The sequence below is a fragment of the Symphalangus syndactylus genome, chromosome 5 (assembly GCF_028878055.3).
Source record: "Symphalangus syndactylus isolate Jambi chromosome 5, NHGRI_mSymSyn1-v2.1_pri, whole genome shotgun sequence".
Lineage (NCBI taxonomy): Eukaryota > Metazoa > Chordata > Mammalia > Primates > Hylobatidae > Symphalangus > Symphalangus syndactylus.
The window spans coordinates 30,961,634-30,979,725 of NC_072427.2; the positions used below are offsets into that span (position 1 = coordinate 30,961,634).

General features: G+C 46.2%; 1 protein-coding gene across 12 annotated transcripts in view; it reads left to right on the forward strand.

Annotated features, from left to right (window-relative positions):
* Positions 1-18,092, forward strand: part of COX5A (cytochrome c oxidase subunit 5A) — a 36,481-nt gene that overhangs the window by 14,573 nt on the left and 3,816 nt on the right. For 6 of the 12 annotated variants that reach the window (XM_063638751.1, XM_063638754.1, XM_063638755.1 and 3 more), the window contains 4 exons: positions 2,057-2,135; positions 3,642-3,763; positions 12,851-12,967; positions 15,303-15,424. In XM_063638751.1, the coding sequence (XP_063494821.1) occupies positions 2,107-2,135; positions 3,642-3,763; positions 12,851-12,967; positions 15,303-15,424 (390 nt within the window). In that variant the 5' untranslated portion in view covers positions 2,057-2,106. Of the gene's footprint in view, positions 1-1,182; positions 1,321-2,056; positions 2,140-2,358; positions 2,412-3,211; positions 3,282-3,641; positions 3,764-12,850; positions 12,968-15,302; positions 15,425-18,092 lie in introns of those variants that run through there. The other 6 variants (XM_063638749.1, XM_063638750.1, XM_063638759.1 and 3 more) reach the window with 4 other exon arrangements.

The window sequence follows — 18,092 nt, forward strand, 5'->3', positions numbered from 1 at the left end:
CCAGTTGGGATTCAAGCAATATACCCCAGTGCTTTCTTACTTGCTTTTCTTACTTTTCTTACTTTCTTACCCTGACCTCATCCTAAGCTTCCAGCAGCTGGAGATTTGATGAACATTAATTGAACTACAGAGAGGTCAAAGCTTTCCCCGTTGCCCTTTGGCCAGTGTAGGGGCAGAAAGGGGTGATCCTTTTCCTCCCCATCATAAGGGTCATGGCTGACACTCCCATAACAAAAGATAGGTTAACAAGAAAAAAAACCACAACAAGTTTACTTGATAATAGTTTTTTTTTTTTTTTTTTTTTTTTTTTTTTTTGAGACGGAGTCTTGCTCTGTCACCCAGGCTGGAGTGCAGTGGCGCAATCTCGGCTCACTGCAAGCTCCGCTTCCCGGGTTCACGCCATTCTCCTGTCTCAGCCTCTCCGAGTAGCTGGGACTACAGGCGCCCGCCACCACGCCCGGCTAATTTTTTTGTATTTTCAGTAGAGACGGGGTTTCACCGTGGTCTCGATCTCCTGACCTCGTGATCCGCCCGCCTCGGCCTCCCAAAGTGCTGGGATTACAAGCGTGAGCCACCGCGCCCGGCCGATAATAGTTTTATGTGACATGGGAGGCTTCAGATTGAAGACCCATAGATACAAGGAAAATCGTCCATTTTTATGCTTAGGTCCAATAAAGCATATGTAGAATTGTGATTGGACAGAAAGGGTCCAAGCTAATGGAATTGGATTGAGTGGGAAAACCCAGCAAGGCCTGTCCATTCAAATCCTTCTGGCCTCTCTTTTGTAGCATTTCTTCCTCCCTACTATGGGGTATGATCCATCTGGAACGAGTGTCTTAATTTCTTTTCTTTTTTTTTTTTTTTGAGACAGTTTCGCTCTCGTTGCCCAAGCTGGAGTGCAGTGGCGTGATCTCGGCTCTGCAACCTCCACCTCCCAGCTTCAAGCAATTCTACTGCTTCAGCTTCCCGAGTAGCTGGGATTACAGGCATATGCACCACCATGCCCAGCTAATTTTGTATTTTCAGTAGAGACGGGGTTTCTCCATGTTGGTCAGGCTGGTCTCAAACTCCAAACCTCAGGTGATCCCCCGACATCAGCTTCCCAAAGTGCTGGGATTATAGGCGTGAGCCACTGCGCCCAGCCTTAATTTCTTTTCTTTTTTTTTTTTTTTTTTGAGACAGAGTTGCGCTCTGTCACTCAGGCTGGAGTGCAGTGGCGCGATCTTGGCTCACTGCAACCTCTACCTCCCGGGTCCAAGTGATTCTCCTGCCTCAGCCTCCAGAGTAGCTGGGATTACAGGCCTGCGCCACCATACCCAGGTAATTTTTGTATTTTTCGTAGAGATGGGGTTTCACCATGTTGGCTAGGATGGTCTCGAACTCCTGACCTCAGGTGACCTTCCCGCCTCAGCCTCCCAAAGTGCTGGGATTACAGGCGTGAGCCACTCACTGTATCTGACCATGTTTCCTTTTCTCTTTTTTTTTTTTTTTTTTTCAAACGGAGTCTAGCTCTGTCACCCACACCCAGGCTGGAGGGCTGGAGTGCAGTGGTGTGATCTTGCCTCAACGCAACCTCCACCTCCTGGGTTCAAGCGATTTCTGGCTAATGTTAGTAATTTTAGTAGAGATGGGGTTTCACCATGTTGGCCAGGCTGGTCTCGAACTCATGACCTCAAGTGATCTCCTGGCCTTGGAGGCTCAAAGTGCTAGGATTACAGGCATGAACCACCGTGCTCGGCCTTAATTTCTTTATGGCCAGCTGTTACACAGAAAGGCAAAGAGAAAGGTTAGAGCAATATTTTTAGGCTTTATGGCTGGCTTTGGGGCAAAGGGGTTCTACTTTCTAGACCCCCTCTTGGGGAGGCGGGATTCTAGTTTCTGTGGCATGCCTGGAGGGAGAGTAAAGGGCAAGAGTCAAGAGGGCAGAAGGTCAGAGAGAAACTGCTTTGTAGGCCTTCACTTTGTGGTATTGTTTTCTAAGCCCCAATACTAGGTTGGTGGGAAAAGGTGAGGGCAGGTGCTTTGAAAACATTTTAAAAATCCTTTTCCCTGCCAGGTTCCTACCCACTGAAGCCACATTGCTAGGGAGGAAAAAGAGAAGGGCAGATGCTGAGGCCCTGGAGAGTCGGCCTGAAGTGAGTAAGTGGCACATGAATGGCCATGTTTTCTTTCCTCAGTGTGCCCAGGGATAGAGAATGGGAGACAGCAAGACAGAACAGAATGTCTCATTAACTCTGGGCAGCATCCAGATACTTCAGGCCTGGGAGAAGTGTCCTCGACTGCCCAGGCGCTCAAAGTTAGGATGTAGCTAGTGAGATCAGATGCAACAACCTTAGAACTTGACCAACCCTATTTCAGAGCCATCGTGGATTCAGGAGCCCTCCTGTAGGAGATGGGGCAGAAACATTCAGGTGAGAGTCCTCGGAACTGGGGATGTGGTGAAAAGATCTTTGACTGCCAGCAGCAACCTAATTTCTGAGCCTCTTTCCTAATCTGTGAAATGAAGTAGTTGAACTCATTTTTTATGCAAGCTGGGTTTGTGATATAAGAATATATACTAATAAAGTCCCTTACACATAGGCCTTTTTTTTTTTTTTTTTTTTTTTTGAGATGGAATTTCCATCTTGTTGCCCAGGCTGGAGTGCAATGGTGCAATCTCAACTCACTGCAACCTCTACCTCCTGGGTTCCAGCAATTCTCCTGCCTCAGCCTCCCAAATAGCTGGGATTACAGGCATGCGCCACCATGCCTGGCTAATTTTGCATTTTTAGTAGAGACGGGGGTTTCTCCATGTTACTCAGGCTAGTCTCGAACTCCCGACCTCAGGTGATCCCCCCCCCCGCCCCGCCTTGGGCTCCCAAAGTGCTAGGATTACAGGCGTGAGCAACCGCGTCCAGTGGCATTCTTTCCCCCAATTGTTGTTTTATTTTATGCCACAATGAGAAGGCGGGGCTAAGCAAAGTAGGTTTTGTTTTGTTTGGTTTTTTGAGATGGAGTTTCACTCTTGTTGCCCAGGCAGGAGTGCAATGGCACCATCTTGGCTCACCGCAACCTCCGCCTCCTGGGTTCAAGCGATTCTCCTGCCTCAGCCTCCCAAGTAGCTGGGATTGCAGGCATGCCTTGCGCCACCACGCCTGGCTAAGTTTGTATTTTTAGTAGAGACGGGGGTTCCTCCAAGTTGCCCAGGCTGGTCTTGAACTCCCGACCGCAGGTGATCCGCCCGCCTCGGCCTCCCAAAAGTGCTGGGATTACAGACGTGAGCCACAGCGCCCGGGTGCAAAGTAGGTATTTTTATTATAGTTTGTTGTTATTGCTGTCATTCCTATTTTGAGGTGATTAAGTGCCCTCCTGGGCCTGACTCGGACAAGATCAGGGTCGGTTGCTCCTCCCTCGCCTCCATTCCTACTTCCAGGATGGCGGCTGCAGGTCACCTGACCAGAGCAAGGCGGGACGCGAGGCTAACAGTTTGTCCTCAGCGCGCCGCCGTAGCCCGCCCACCGCCGGCCGCGCGGTGGCCCCTCCCGCCCGCGCGCCAGAGTCGCAGTGGGCGGGCCTACGTGCTCCGCCCGCCGTGCGCCTGTCCGGCCCCCGCCCGCTCCGGAGCAACCTGAGAGCTTACACCGGCTTCTCTCTGTCTTCAGCCTGCGCGCCGCCATCGCCGTCATGCTGGGCGCCGCTCTCCGCCGCTGCGCTGTGGCCGCAACCACCTGGGCCGGCCCTCGAGGCCACCTGCACTCCGCCCGGACCCCCGGCCCCGCCGCGGGTAAGGCCCCTGCTTGCCGCTGCCCGCGCCCTCGTGTCCTTGCAGTGACCTGGGTCCCGCCGCCACTCCGGGGCGGGCTTTCCCCGGCCTAGCCCTTGCCCTACCCTGGTTACTGAACCCTGTGACCGCGGGCCGCCCTGGCCGCCGCCTCGAGTAGTGGGGGACCTGAGAGCGCGCCCCCGGGGCCTCCCCCCGCGCAACTTCCTGGCTTTGCCACTGCGGGCAGGTCAGATGTGGACCTGCTGTGGGCGCCGAGGAGGGGACGCAGCGCTCCCCTTCGGTTCCCGGGCCATGACCCTGCCCCGGCGCCGACCCTGCGGCCACCTGACCCAGAGTGGCCGCCGCCGGCCTGCAGCGCCTCGGCGAAGGTGACATTGAGCCTCTGGGCACGCCGCTCGGGGTCCGAAGACACAGTATGCTTCCGTATGGGACACGATTATACTTTTTAATCAGGCATTTCTCGGTTAGCGATTAGTGTGTCACCTTCACAGCCTTTTCTGTCATTTTTAGGGTCTGCTGTGCCACGTTCTAATTCTTCTACGTTTAAAATAGATCGACGTGTGTGGTTGTTTCCTGATCTCCGGAAGATAGCCTGAGTTTTGATAGGGCTTATGATGAAAATATCACTCTTTTGAAAATTGAATGCCACAGACTCGGGAATACTGGGTTTTGCAAGCATAGGAACGCTTCATGTTTTTTCCCTCTGGAATAGAAGCCTGATTGCTGGAGTATGAGACGTGCTGCTGATTTTTGTCTGTTTTCCTTCCCTTTATATGCGTGCTGGGAGGTTTTGAGTCCACCACCGTAGAATAATTACAGTAATTGCACTTCGAGCTTGGTCCATGATGATTATATAAGCTACATTTTGAAATTTAGCTCCTATGCATGCATATTATATTTTATTTTTGAACCTGCATCACTGACAACTATGCATGCGTATTTAAACATAAGAACTCAGAAACTCATTTCAGGATATGCTGAAGTTAAAAATTAAGAACTCAGCCGGGCGCGGTGGCTCATGCCTGTAATCCCAGCACTTTGGGAGGCCAAGGCGGGCGGATCACCTGAGGTCAGGAGTTCAAGACCAGCCTGGCCAACATGGTGAAACCCTGTCTGTACTAAAAATACAAAAAATTTAGCTGGGTGTGGTGGTGGGCGCCTGTAATCCCAGCTACTCGGGAGGCTGAAGCACAAGAATCGCTTGAACCTGAGAGGCGGAGGTTGCAGTGAGCCGAGATTGTGCCACTGCACTCCAGCCTGGGTGACAGAGCGAGACTCTGTCTCAAAAAAAAAAAAAAAAGAACTCAAACTCAAAACTAATAAGGCTGTTGCTTTTACTAAGTGTTTTAACACTTCAGAACCTAAATAATATGTTTTGCTTCATTCATTTTAGACTTTATCTTTTATCATTTGTCATAGAACCATAAGGCTGGAGGGTACTTTATTTTTGTTTATTTATTTGTTTTTAAATTAGAGACGGAGTGTCCCTATGTTGCCCAGGCTGGGCTTGAACTCCTGGGCTCAGGTGATCCTCCCACCTCAGCCTCTCAAAGTTTGGGATTATAGGCATGAGCCACTGCAGCCAACCTAGAGTGTACTTTAGAGATCGTGGAGGCCATTTTATTTTATAGAAAAAGAAACCAAAGTCCATCTTGGGAAACTGACTCCTTGTTTTTGTTTTGTTTTGTTTTGTTTTCGTTTGTTTGTTTTTTTTTTTTTTTTTTTGAGACAGAGTTTCGTTCTTGTTGCCCAGGCTGGAGTGCAATAGCGCGGTCTTGGCTCAGCGATTCTCCTGCCACCACGCCGGGCTACTTTTTGTATTTTCAGTAGAGACGGGGTTTCACCATGTTGGCCATGCTGGTCTCTAGCTCATGACGTCAGGTGATCCGCCTGCTTCAGCCTCCCAAAGTGCTGGGATTACAGACGTGAGACACCATACCTGGCCGAAACTGACTCCTTTTTAATGATGCAGCCATTTTTGTTTCTTATAGTTATGTTTAGGCCATGCTGATGTTTGTTCAGATTTTGTGTTTTGCTAAAGTAACAGTACAATTTACATTTTTCAGCCAGGCACGGTGGCTCACACCGATAATCCCAGCACTTTGGGAGGTTGTGGCAGGTGGATCACCTGAGGTCAGGATTTCGAGACCAGCCTGAACATGGCGAAACCCAGTATCTACTAAAAATACAAAAACTAGCCGGGTGTGGGCCGGGTGTGGTGGCTCACGCCTGTAATCCCAGCACTTTGGGAGGCCAAGGCGGGCAGATCACGAGGTCAGGAGATCGAGACCATCCTAGCTAACACAGTGAAAGCCCGTCTCTACTAAAAATACAAAAAATTAGCCAGGCAAGGTGGCGGGCGCATGTAGTCCCAGCTACTCAGGAGGCTGAGGCAGGAGAATGGCGTGAACCCCTGGGGGCAGAGCCTGCAGTGAGCCGAGATCGCGCCATTGCACTCCAGCCTGGGCAACAGCGAGACTCTGTCTCAAAAAAAAAAAAATTAGCCGGGTGTGGTGGCGCGCACATGTGGTCCCAGCTACTTGGGAGGCTGAGGCATTAGAATCGCTTGAACCCGGGAGGCAGAGGTTGCAGTGAGCTGAGATGGTGCCACTGCACTCCAGTCTGGGTGACAGAGCGAGACTCCATCTCCAAAAAAAAAAAAAAATTTTTTTTTTTTTAGAGATACTCTCACTGTGTTGCTTAGGCTGGAGTGCAGTGGCACCATCACAGCTCACTGCAGCCTTGACCTCCTGGGACTCAACTGATCCTCCTGCCTCTGCCTCCCAAGTAGCTGGGACCACAAGGGTGCGCCACCAATTTTATTTTCCGTAGAAACAATATCTCCCTATGTTGCCCAGGCTGGTCTGGGGACTCCTGGGCTCAGGAGTGCCGACCTTCCAAAGTGCTGGGATTACAGGTGTGAGCCACCATGCCCAGCCAAATTTTCTTTTTCTTCTTCTGTTGTTGTTTTGGTTTTGTTTTGTTTTTGTTTTTGAGACAGGGTCTTGCTCTGTCATGCAGGCTGCCGTGCAGTTGGCACAGCTCACTGCAGCCTTAACCTCCTGGGCTCAAGCCATCCTTCCACCTCAGCCTCCCAAAGTGCTGGGATTACAAGCGAGAGCCACTGTGCCCGACCTCAATAACTCGTTAATGTGCCCTTATTCCTAGAGTTACCACCACGAAAGTGTTCATTCTTTGGGCCTGTCAGGGTTGATTATTTATTAAATGGAAAACTATCTTATTTAACTAAATTTAAACCCAAAGGATTAATGAGCACTGTTATTTTTCTATATATGTTAGCCTTTTTTGTTTTTAAATGGATTGCTTAACTGAATGCCAAAAGCAGTGTTAGAAATAGCTTTTTAGGATGAAGCCCTAAAAATGTCCTCATTTTTCACAGCTGCTGCTTTTTTCTTACTTTGGGACTTTCAGGTTACGTAAAAGCTCTAATTGTTTTCCAAAATAATTTGCCTTTCAAGCTTCAATACTAGGTGGAGATCCTGTTCTTAAGTGGGGTGGGGTGTGTGGGGCAGAGAATGCTAGTATAGTTTACCTAAAAAAAGTTAAGCATGTGGGGGATGTGTCCATAGCTAATGGAATAGATCCTGCTCTACCCATTACTGGATTTAACAATATAATTTAAATCATGGCCGGGCGTGGTGGCTCACGCCTGTAATCCTAGCACTTTGGGAGGCTGAGGCGGGCGGATCACAAGATCAGGAGATCCAGACCATCCTGGCTAACACGATGAAACGCTGTCTCTCCTAAAAATACAAAAAAATTAGCCGGGCGTGGTGGTGAGTGCCAGCTGCTGGGGAGGCTGAGGCAGGAGAATGGTGTGAACCCGGGAGGCGGAGCTTGCAGTGAGCTGAGATTATACCACTGCACTCCCACCTGGGCGACAGAGTGAGACTCCGTCTCAAAAAAAAAAAAAAATTAAATCGTGGGGAAAGTCTGTTTTAGCCCTTCAGAAAGGGATGTATGGGTTTTTAAATTTTTATTTATTTTAATTTGTTTGATAGAGTATTGTTCTATCACCTAGGCTAGAGTGCAGTGGTGCAGTCATAGCTCACTGCAGCCTTGTTGCCCTGGGCTCAAGGGATCCTCCTGAGTAGCTGGGACCACCAAACCCCGCTAATTTTTTAAGATTTTTGTAGAGAATGGGGGTCTGTCTTTGTTGCCCAAGCTGGTCTCTCAGTCCTGGCATCAAGCGATCCTGCCTTGGCCTCTCAAAGTTCTAGTTCTGTTTTATAACTTTTTGGAATACAACCAGTTTGTAATTTGGTTTCCAGAAGACATCAAATCCTTGAAGGTGGTGATCTTGACTTGGATTTGCTGTTGCTGGTCATCTTATTCACAGTTAGGAAACAAAGCCTAGCACTCATGTAGTCAAATCCATGCCCAGCAGTGAACAAAAGGAAATGCTTATCATGAAGCACTATTGGGGATAGGACAGGTAATTACCTTTGGGGAAGGAGTACATAGACCTTTTATTGGGTAAATACTTACGAGTGGGATTACTGTGTTATATGGTAGGTTTGTGTTTAACTTGATAAGAAACTGCTTAAACAGTCTTCCAAAGTGATTGTATCATTTTATACTTGCACTTTCAGTATTCAGTTAAGGCTAGCTTTAGTTTTTGAAGAGGTAGCTTATAATTTTTTTTTTTTTTTTTTTTTTTGAGACAGGGTCTCACTCTGTCGCCCAGGCTGGTGCCACTGCATCTGACCCTAAGTTCTTGATAATAGTGTGTTAGACGGTTGTTCTAATCTATGTTTTTATATGTATGTATGTATATATAGATATAGATATATCTATTTTTTTTTTTAGACGGAGTCTTGCCCTGTTGCCCGGGCTGGAGTGCAGTGGCATGATCTTGGCTCACTACAACCTCCCTGGGTTCAAGCTATTCTCTTCCTTCAGCATCCCAAGTAGCTGGGACGACAGGGGTGTGCCACCACGCCTGGCTAATTTTTTGTGTTTTAGTAGAGACAGATTTTCACCATGTTGGCCAGGCTGGTCTTGAACTCCTGGCCTCAAGTGATCTGTCTTCCTCAGCCTCCCAAAGTGCTGGGATTACAGGTGTGAGCCACCGCACCTGGCCTTGTTTTCTGATATATTAAATTTGAATATTAGTCTTGTAAGACTTATTAAATATCCATGTAGTTTTGATTAAATGTTCGTACTTACCAGATATATTTAGGTGTAGAGATCCATTTTTTTCTTGTTGTAGAAATTAAGGCTGGGCACTGTGGCTCATGCCTGTTATCCCAGCACTTTGTTTTTTTTGTTTGTTTGTTTGTTTTTGAGACGGGTCCTCGCTCTGTCACCCAGGCTGGAGTGCAGTGGCGCGATCTCAGCTCACTGCAAGCTCCGCCTCCCGGGTTCACGCCATTCTTCTGCCTCAGCCTCTCCGAGTAGCTGGGATTACAGGTACCCACCACCACGCCCAGCTAATTTTTTATATTTTTAGTAGAGATGGGGTTTCACCATGGTTTCGATCTCCTGACCTCGTGATCCGCCTGCCTCGGCCTCCCAAAGTGCTGGGATTACAAGCGTGAGCCACCGCGCCCAGCCATCCCAGCACTTTGGGAGGCCGAGGCAGGCAGATCATGAGGTCAAGAGTTTGAGACCAGCCTAACCAACATGGTGAAACCTCGTGTCTACTAAAGATACAAAAAATTAGCCTGACATGGTGGCGCATGCCTGTAATCCCAGCTACTCGGGAGGCTAAGGCAGGAGAATCACTTGAACCCGGGAGGTGGAGGTTGCAGTGAGCCGAAATCGTGCCATTGCACTCTGGCCTGGGCGACAGGGTGAGACTCTGTCTCAAAAAAAAAAAAAAAAAAAAGAAATTAAAACGTGTTCACTTCTAGTCCATTTATGTACATGTTCCACTTCATTCTGGGCTTGGATTATGTAGGTAATTTAGGTCTCTGGGAAGATCTTTTCTGCTTTGTTTTTTTTCCTACTCTTCCTCCTGCCAGTTACTGCATTAAAGATATATAGGATATTACTAACGTTTAAATTTCAGAGTGTTCTTAGAACAACAATGTTGAGAGGTTTCTGGGTGAAGTTTTTAAAAAAAAAAAATATATATATATATATATATATATGTTAAGGCTGGGCATGGTGGCTCACACCTGTAATTCTAGTATTTTGTGAGGCCGAAGTGGTAGGATTGCTTGAGGCTAGGAGTTCAAGACCAGCCTGGGCAACATATCAAGACCCCCATCTCTAAAAGTAAATAAATAAAAATGTGTTAAGCCTTAAACAACTAGAAGTTACACCACACTTATCTAATACAGGTAGTAGGAAATGTGATTTGAGATAGGTTTCGTTTCTTTAAGTTATGATTTCTATAGACAATCAACTAAGACATTTTTAGATAAGGGTTAGTTTATAGCTACCATTTGTTTAATACTTACCAGTGCATAGTATTAACCTACCTGTTTTCACATTTAATCTTCATAATCTGCTAAGGGGGGTAGCATCCCCATTTTACAGATAAGGAAAATGAAACAAGTTAATTTTCCAGGGTCAAACAGAGAGAGCAAAGAGCCTAGAGGTATCTGAGTGCTAGGCTGTGCTGCATCCAATACCCAAAGATAAAATTTTCTGCCTCCTCCTATCCCCCTACCTGTTCCAGAGGCTGTTCAGAAGGAATTCAGATTTCCAGACTCAATTCAGTGTCCATTTGACAAGAAGAAAGAAAAAATGGGGCTGGGTGCAGTGGCTCGCGTCTGTAATCCCAGCACTTTGGGAAGCTGAGGTGGGCAGATCACTGGAGGTCAGGAGTTCGAGACTAGCGTGGGCAACATGCTGAAATCCCGTCTCTACTCAAAGTACAAAAATTAGCCAGGCTTGGTGGCTCTCGCCTGTAGTCTCAGCTACTCAGAAGGCTGAGGCAGGAGAATCGCTTGAATCCAGGAGGCAGAGGTTGCAGTGAGCTGAGATTGTTCCACTGCATTTCAGCCTGGGTGACAGAGACTCGATCTCAAAAAAAAAAAAAAAAAATGGAAATGCTTTTCATACAGTACTCTAAAGTATGTATTGATTGGGAGGCTCTACTAGCCTTCAGAATGCTGAAGGCAAAAAAACACGTGAAAATAGTTGTGTATCCTGTTTTCTTGACAATGTTACCTTTAAAATATCATTTCTTTTTTTCTTCGAGACAGACTTTTGCTGTGTCGCCCAGGCTGGAGTACAATGGCGTGATCTCAGCTCACCTCAACCTCCGCCTCCTGGGTTCGAGTGATTCTCCTGCCTCAGTCTCCCGCCTAGCTGAGATTACAGTCACCCGTCATCACGCCCAGCTAATTTTTGTATTTTTAGTAGAGACGGGGTTTCACCATGTTGATCAGGCTGGTCACAAACTCCTGACCTCAGGTGATCCACCCGTCTCAGCCTCCCAAAGTGCTGGAATTACAGGTGTGAGCCACTGCGCCCAGCCCAAAATATTCCTTGTAAAACAGTATTATTTTGCATTAGGTGTAGATTAGAGTGTATGTTCCCTTAGGGGATTTATCAGAATATTTTGGGAAGGGGCTGTAGTTTGATAAAGCAATTTGTATGTGTAATTTGTCAGGATGTGTAATTTATTTTGGAATATAATAACATGAGATTTTTTTTTGATGTGTCAATGAAGTATATAAGTTTGTTTAAGAACTTCAATGGTGCCAGGGCTGGTGGCTCACACCTGTAATCCCAGCAGTTTGGGAGGCAAGGGAGGAAGGAATGCTTGAGCCCAAAGAGTTTGAGGCTGCAGTGAGCTGTGATCGTGCCACTGCACTCCGGCCTGGGCAACAACAGAGCGAGAGCCTGTCTCAAAAAGAACTTGAATGGACATTAGTATAACTCTTAGTTTTTTTTGGTTGCTTCTTTGTTGTTGTTTATTGTCTTTTTTTTTTTTTTTTTTTTTTTTTTGAGGCGAAGTCTTGCTCTGTCGCCAGGCTGTAGTGCAGTGGCGCAATCTCAGCTCACTGCATCCTCCACCTCCTGGGTTCAGTTCAGGTAATTCCCCTGCTTTATCCTCCCGAGTTGCTGGGACTACAGGCACGTGCCACCATGCCCAGCTAATTTTTGTAGAGACGGGGTTTCACCATATTGGCCAGGATGGTCTTGATCTCTTGACCTCGTGATCCACCCACCTCGGCCTCCCAAAGTGCTGGGATTACAGGCGTGAGCCACTGCGCCCGGCCTAGTCTTAGTTTTTTAGTTTTTGTTTTTGTTTTTGTTTGAGTTGGAGTCTCGCTCTGTCGCCCAGGCTAGAGTGCGGTGGTGTGATCTCGGCTCACTGCAACCTCCGCCTCCTGGGTTCACGCCATTCTCCTGCCTCAGCCTCTCGAGTAGCTGACTACAGCCACCTGCCACCACACCTGGCTAATTTTTTGTATTTTTAGTAGAGACGGGGTTTCACCGTGTTAGCCAGGATGGTCTTGATCTCCTGACCTCGTGATCCGCCCGCCTCAGCCTCCCAAAGTGCTGGGATTACAGGCGTGAGCCACTGCGCCCGGCCTATTCTTAGTTTTTAGAGGTGGGGTGTCACTGTGTTGCCCAGGCTGGAATGCAATGGCTATTTTCTCAGGTTCTGTCATATTGTTAGCACCCTACAACCTTGAACTCCTGGGCTTGGGCAATCTTCCTGCCTCATCCTCTGAGTAGTTGGCACTACAGGTGTGTGCCCCACTATGCCCATCTCGGACATTTTTACTTAGGAATTAATACTCTGATTATGTGTAAAAATTCAAACAATATGGAAGTATATAAAGTAGTTTTTACCTCCCACAGATAATCACTGTTAATTTAAAATTAGAGGGAACCACTATTAATAATTACAAGCTAGTATTATACATTAGGGAGAAAAGTATAAGCATGCCTGTGTAATACTTTTTGTTCTACTTGATTTTATTTGCTTAATTTTAAATATATCTTCCTGTATCAATGTATAAGATGTATTTCATTTGACCTGTTGAATATTTTTTCTGCCACATACATACATAGTCAACTCAAAATTTTTAATGCATTAAACAAGATATATCAAGTACTATTTGTGTACATTGAAGTTATGGTTCTTTCACATTGTAGCTATCCAGTCAGTTCGCTGCTATTCCCATGGGTCACAGGAGACAGATGAGGAGTTTGATGCTCGCTGGGTAACATACTTCAACAAGCCAGATATAGATGCCTGGGAATTGCGTAAAGGTAATTGGAACATAGACATATTTGTCTATTTTGGTGTGTAAATATGAACTGCTTCTGCTCCTTTATTGAGAGCAACTGTTTCGAAAAATGCGTTGTTTAAACTGGTTACTCCATGCAACTTGCAGTTAGGAAAGTTTATGGCTACCTATAAAGCAGGATTTTAAGGCAGGCACTATTGACATTTTGGGCCAGATAATTCTTTGTTGTAGGGGACTGTCCTTTACACTGTAGGGTGTTTAGCATCACCTTTGGCCTCTACGTGCTAGGAGCCAGTATGCACACATTCATACCATGTGACAACCAAAAATGTCTCTAGACATTACCCAGTGTCTCCTGAGGGATGAAGTCACCCTTAATTGAAAACCACTGCTATAGCAATAAGGCTAGATGAGCAAAAGGTAACGGTTTTGTACATTTCAAACAATTTACACAGGCTGGGCTCGGTGGCTCACGCCTGTAATCCCAGCACTTTGGGAGGCCAAGGCGGGCAGGTCACGAGGTCAGGAGATTGAGACCATGCTGGCTAACACGGTGAAACCCCATCTCTACTAAAAATACAAAAAAATTAGCCGGGCGTGGTGGCGGGCGCGGTGGCGGGCGCCTGTAGCCCCAGCTACTCGAGAGGCTGAGGCAGGAGAATGGCGTGAACCCAGGAGGCAGGGCTTGCAGTGAGCCGACATAGCGCCACTGCACTCCAGCCTGGGCGACAGAACGAGACTCTGTCTCAAAAAAAAAGAATTTACACAAAGCAGTCATTTGGTTGCCTTCCCCTTTGGGTGATGGTTTGGGTTTTTTGTTATTTTTGCATTGTTTTGCCCTGAATAAGTATCTAAGTAAGTTAGAACTTGTCTTTCCTAAATTTGCAGATGCACACTTAACATGAATAAGTAGAATTAGGTGTAGGGTAATTTATCTCAGACCAAAAATTCAATCTCAATGACTGCATCGTATTCACTGGTATCCTTTGTTTAAATATTTTAAAGTAATAAAAGCAAGAAACCGAAGTGCTTTAAACTTCTCTGCAGAAATGTAATGATTCCCTTTTGCTACAACCAGTAGAATTCTTACTGAACAATCTGAAGTAGAAGTAATAAAAAGAACAATTATGTGTTCCCATTAAGAGAATCTTAAATTTTATGATGTGTCATTTTGTGCAGATCTGAAAGTAATCATGCCCAATCATTTTCTGGTTGAATGTTTGTGTACTAATGTTTCTCTGTAATATCTCCTTAATGTCCTCATTTAGGCTTCATTAACTCTCTTTACACATTTCTCTGGCTGTTTTTAGGCTATTTTCCAGTTAAATCTCTTTTTTGTTTTTTTTATTTGTTTGTTTTGTTTTGTTTTGTTTTGTTTTGTTTGAGATGGAGTTTCTCTCTTATCGCCCAGGCTGGAGTGCAATGGCGTGATCTCAGCTCACTGCAACCTCCACCTCCCGGGTTCAAGTGATTCTCCTGCCTCAGCCTTGCGAGTAGCTGGGATTACAGGCATGTGCCACCACGCCCGGCTAATTTTGTATCTTTAATAGAGACGGGGTTTTTCCATATTGGCCAGGCTGGTCTTGAACTCCTGACCTCAGGTGATCCACCCACCTTAGCCTCCCAAAGTGCTGGGATTACAGGCATGAGCCACTGGGCCCAGCCTTGAATCTCTTTTAAAGCATCCAAGATGTGTTCATTGTACTAAGAGTTAAAGATAGGAGGGCCAGATGTGGTGGCTCATGCCTGTAATCCCAGCACTTTGGGAGGCCGAGGCTGGTGGATCCACGAGGTCAGGAGTTCAAGACCAGCCGGGCCAAGATGCTGAAACCCCGTCTCTACTAAAAATACGAAAATTAGCCGGGCTTGGTGGCACCCACCTGTAATCCCAGCTACTTGGTAGGCTGAGGCAGGAGAATCACTTGAACCTGGGTGGCAGAGGTTGCAATAAGCTGAGGCGGTACCACTGTACTCCAGCCTGGGTGGCAGAGGTTGCAGTAAGCTGAGGCGGTACCACTGTACTCCAGCCTGGGTGACAGAGCAAGACTCCATCTCAAAAAAAAGTTAGGAGTTGAAAATGACCTCTTTTTCTCAAAGAAGGAAAAAAAACTCAGGATTTTTTCCTTCAATCTGCATGCTGTTGCATAGTTCTTTCTTTCCACTGATTCACTAAGGGAGATCCACTGTAATCTTATTATCTAGAATTTGTTAAAGGTAGATTTCTCTCGTTTTATAGATAAGAGAATGGAGACCCAGACAGATAAGATCATACATCAGTGATTCAGTAAAAATGTAAATAACTCATATTTAAGTGAGGCTCTTCGAGGTTGACATGGCCCTTCTTTTTAATTTTGCAGGGATAAACACACTTGTTACCTATGATATGGTTCCAGAGCCCAAAATCATTGATGCTGCTTTGCGGGCATGCAGACGGTTAAATGATTTTGCTAGTACAGTTCGTATCCTAGAGGCTGTTAAGGTCAGTGAAATAATAATGCTAAAATTGTTCTGTAAATGAGTGGGCTATTGCTGAGGTATCAGCATATTCTGTATTTTTGAATTTGTTAAAATGCCTAAAATGAGTCCTTATATAACTAGAAGGAATGTACATTGCGGTTAAAATCTTTCTAGAGGCTACTTTGGCAGCATTTATTCAAGGCGTTACAAATTGTACATGATACACTTTTGTTCAGCAATTCCATTTAAGAATTTATCTTTTTTCTTTTTTCTCTCTGTTTTTTTTTTTTTCTTTTTTTTTTTTTTTTTTTTTTAAGAATTTATCTTGGCCGTGTGTGGTGGCTCACGCCTGTAATCCCAGCACTTTGGGAGGCCAAGGCAGGTGGATCACCCGATGTCAAGAGTTTGAGACCAGCCTGGCCAACATGGTGAAACCCTGTCTCTACTAAAAATATAAAAATTAGCTGGGCGTGGTGGCACATGCCTGTAATCCCAGCTACTCGGGAGGCCGAGGCAGGAGAATTGCTTGAACCCGGGAGGTGGAGGTAGCGGTAAGCTGAGATTGCACCATTGCACTCCAGCCTGGGCAACAAGAGAGAAACTCCGTCTCTAAAAAAAAAAGAAAGAAAGGAATTTATCAAGGAAACAATTAAGGATATATAAAGATTTAATACAAAGTGTATTCATCTCCTTGCTATTTGTCATACGAAATGTTAGGAATTCTTTTTTTTTTTTTAAGACGGAGTCTCGCTCTGTCTACCAGGCTGGAGTGCAGTGGCGCTATCTCGGCTCACTGCAAGCTCCGCCTCCCGGGTTCACGCCATTCTCCTGCCTCAGCCTCCGAGTGCTGGGACTACAGGCGCCCACTACAACGCCCAGCTAATTTTTTTGTATTTTTAGTAGAGACGGGGTTTCACCATGGTCTCGATATCCTGACCTCGTGATCCGCCCGCCTCGGCCTCCCAAAGTGCTGGGATTACAAGCGTGAGCCAGCGCGCCCGGCCAATGTTTGGAATTCTTAAGAGGGAACTTCCCAAAACTGGTTATACTACACAACTATTGATACCGTAGAAATGTGTTTGACTTCAAACATATTTGCGTTGGCTGGTCGTGGTGGCTCACGCCTGTAATCCCAGCACTTTGGGAGACGGAGGCGGGTGGATCACCTGAGGTCAAGAGTTTGAGACCAGCCTGACCAACATGGAGAAACCCCATCTCTACTGAAAATAAAAAATTAGCCGGGCGTGGGGCTGCGTGCCTGTAATCCCAGCTACTCGGGAGGCTGAGGCAGGAGAATTGCTTGAACCCGGGAGGCAGAGGTTACGGTGAGCCGAGATGGCACCATTGCACTCCAGCCTGGGCAACAAGAGAGAAACTCCATCTCAAAAAAAATATATACGTTATATGAAAACATAGGAGGATATATACTAATTTTCCTCCCTCTTATTTGGTTATAATTTCTGAGTTTATTTATTTTTTTGAGATGGAGTCTCACTCTGTCACCCAGGCTGGAGTGCAATGGCGTGATCTCAGCTCACTGCAACCTCCGAGGTCTCCTGGGTTCAAGTGACTCTTCTGCCTCAGCCTCCCGAGTAGCTGGGATTACAGGCTAATTTTGTGTTTTTAAGAGACGGGGTTTCTCCATGTTGGTCAGGCTGATCTCAAACTCCTGACCTCCGTTGATCCGCCCGCCTCAGCCTCTCAAAGTACTGGGATTACAGGTGTGAGCCACCACGCCCGGCCGGCACTTTCTTAGTTCTTTTGACTTCTTATTCGTTCCTAAGGAACCTTGTGACAGCATAGGTGTAACTATATATTACAGTGAAAAGTCTCCAGCCCTGGACATATGTATTCTCAAAGTACAGCTCTCCATGAAAAGATACTGTGGTCTGTAAGAAAGAAGCTTAAGACCGTTAACAGCAAAAGTGTGACATTACTTTATCTATAATGGGTAAGATAACAAAGGGTTCTGTAGGCTATCAATCCATTCAGCACTGGTAGTTAATTCAGTTAGGGTCTCAAATTGGAGGCAAATGAAAAAACTTTTCCTGTGTTAACTTAATTATTCGTGTTGCCTGCTGGGCATGTCTAATTGCCTTCACAAAATTCTGTCATCACTACCTTGTTTTCCAGTAATTCTACACTTTAAGATGTTTTTTCTGGATTTAGTCCAATTGCAGTTATTCTCAAGGTATTTCAAAAGCCTACCTTGAACAGTACATATATAAGTTGCCCTCTTTATTTTTATTTAATTATTTATTTATTTTTTTGAGACGGAGTCTCGCTCTGTCGCCTAAGCTGGAGTGTAGTGTCATGATCTCAGCTCACTGCAACCTCCGACTCCCTGGTTCAAGCATTCCTGAGTAGCTGGGATTACAGGGGTGTGCCACCACAACCGGCACGGGGTTTCACCATGTTGGTCAGGATGATCTCAAACTCCTGACCTTGTGATCTGCCCGCCTTGGCCTCCCAAAGTGCTGGAATTACAGGCATGAGCCACAGCACCCAGCAAGTTGCCCTATTTACTGAACAAATGTGTTAACTTGAAAGTAGATGATCTGTTTTTTTGTTTTTGTTTTTGTTTTTTTGAGATGGAATCTTGTTCTGTCATCCAGGCTGTGAGGCTGGAGTGCAGTGGCATGATCTTGGCTCACTGCAACCTCCGCCTCCCGGGTTCAAGCCGATTCTCC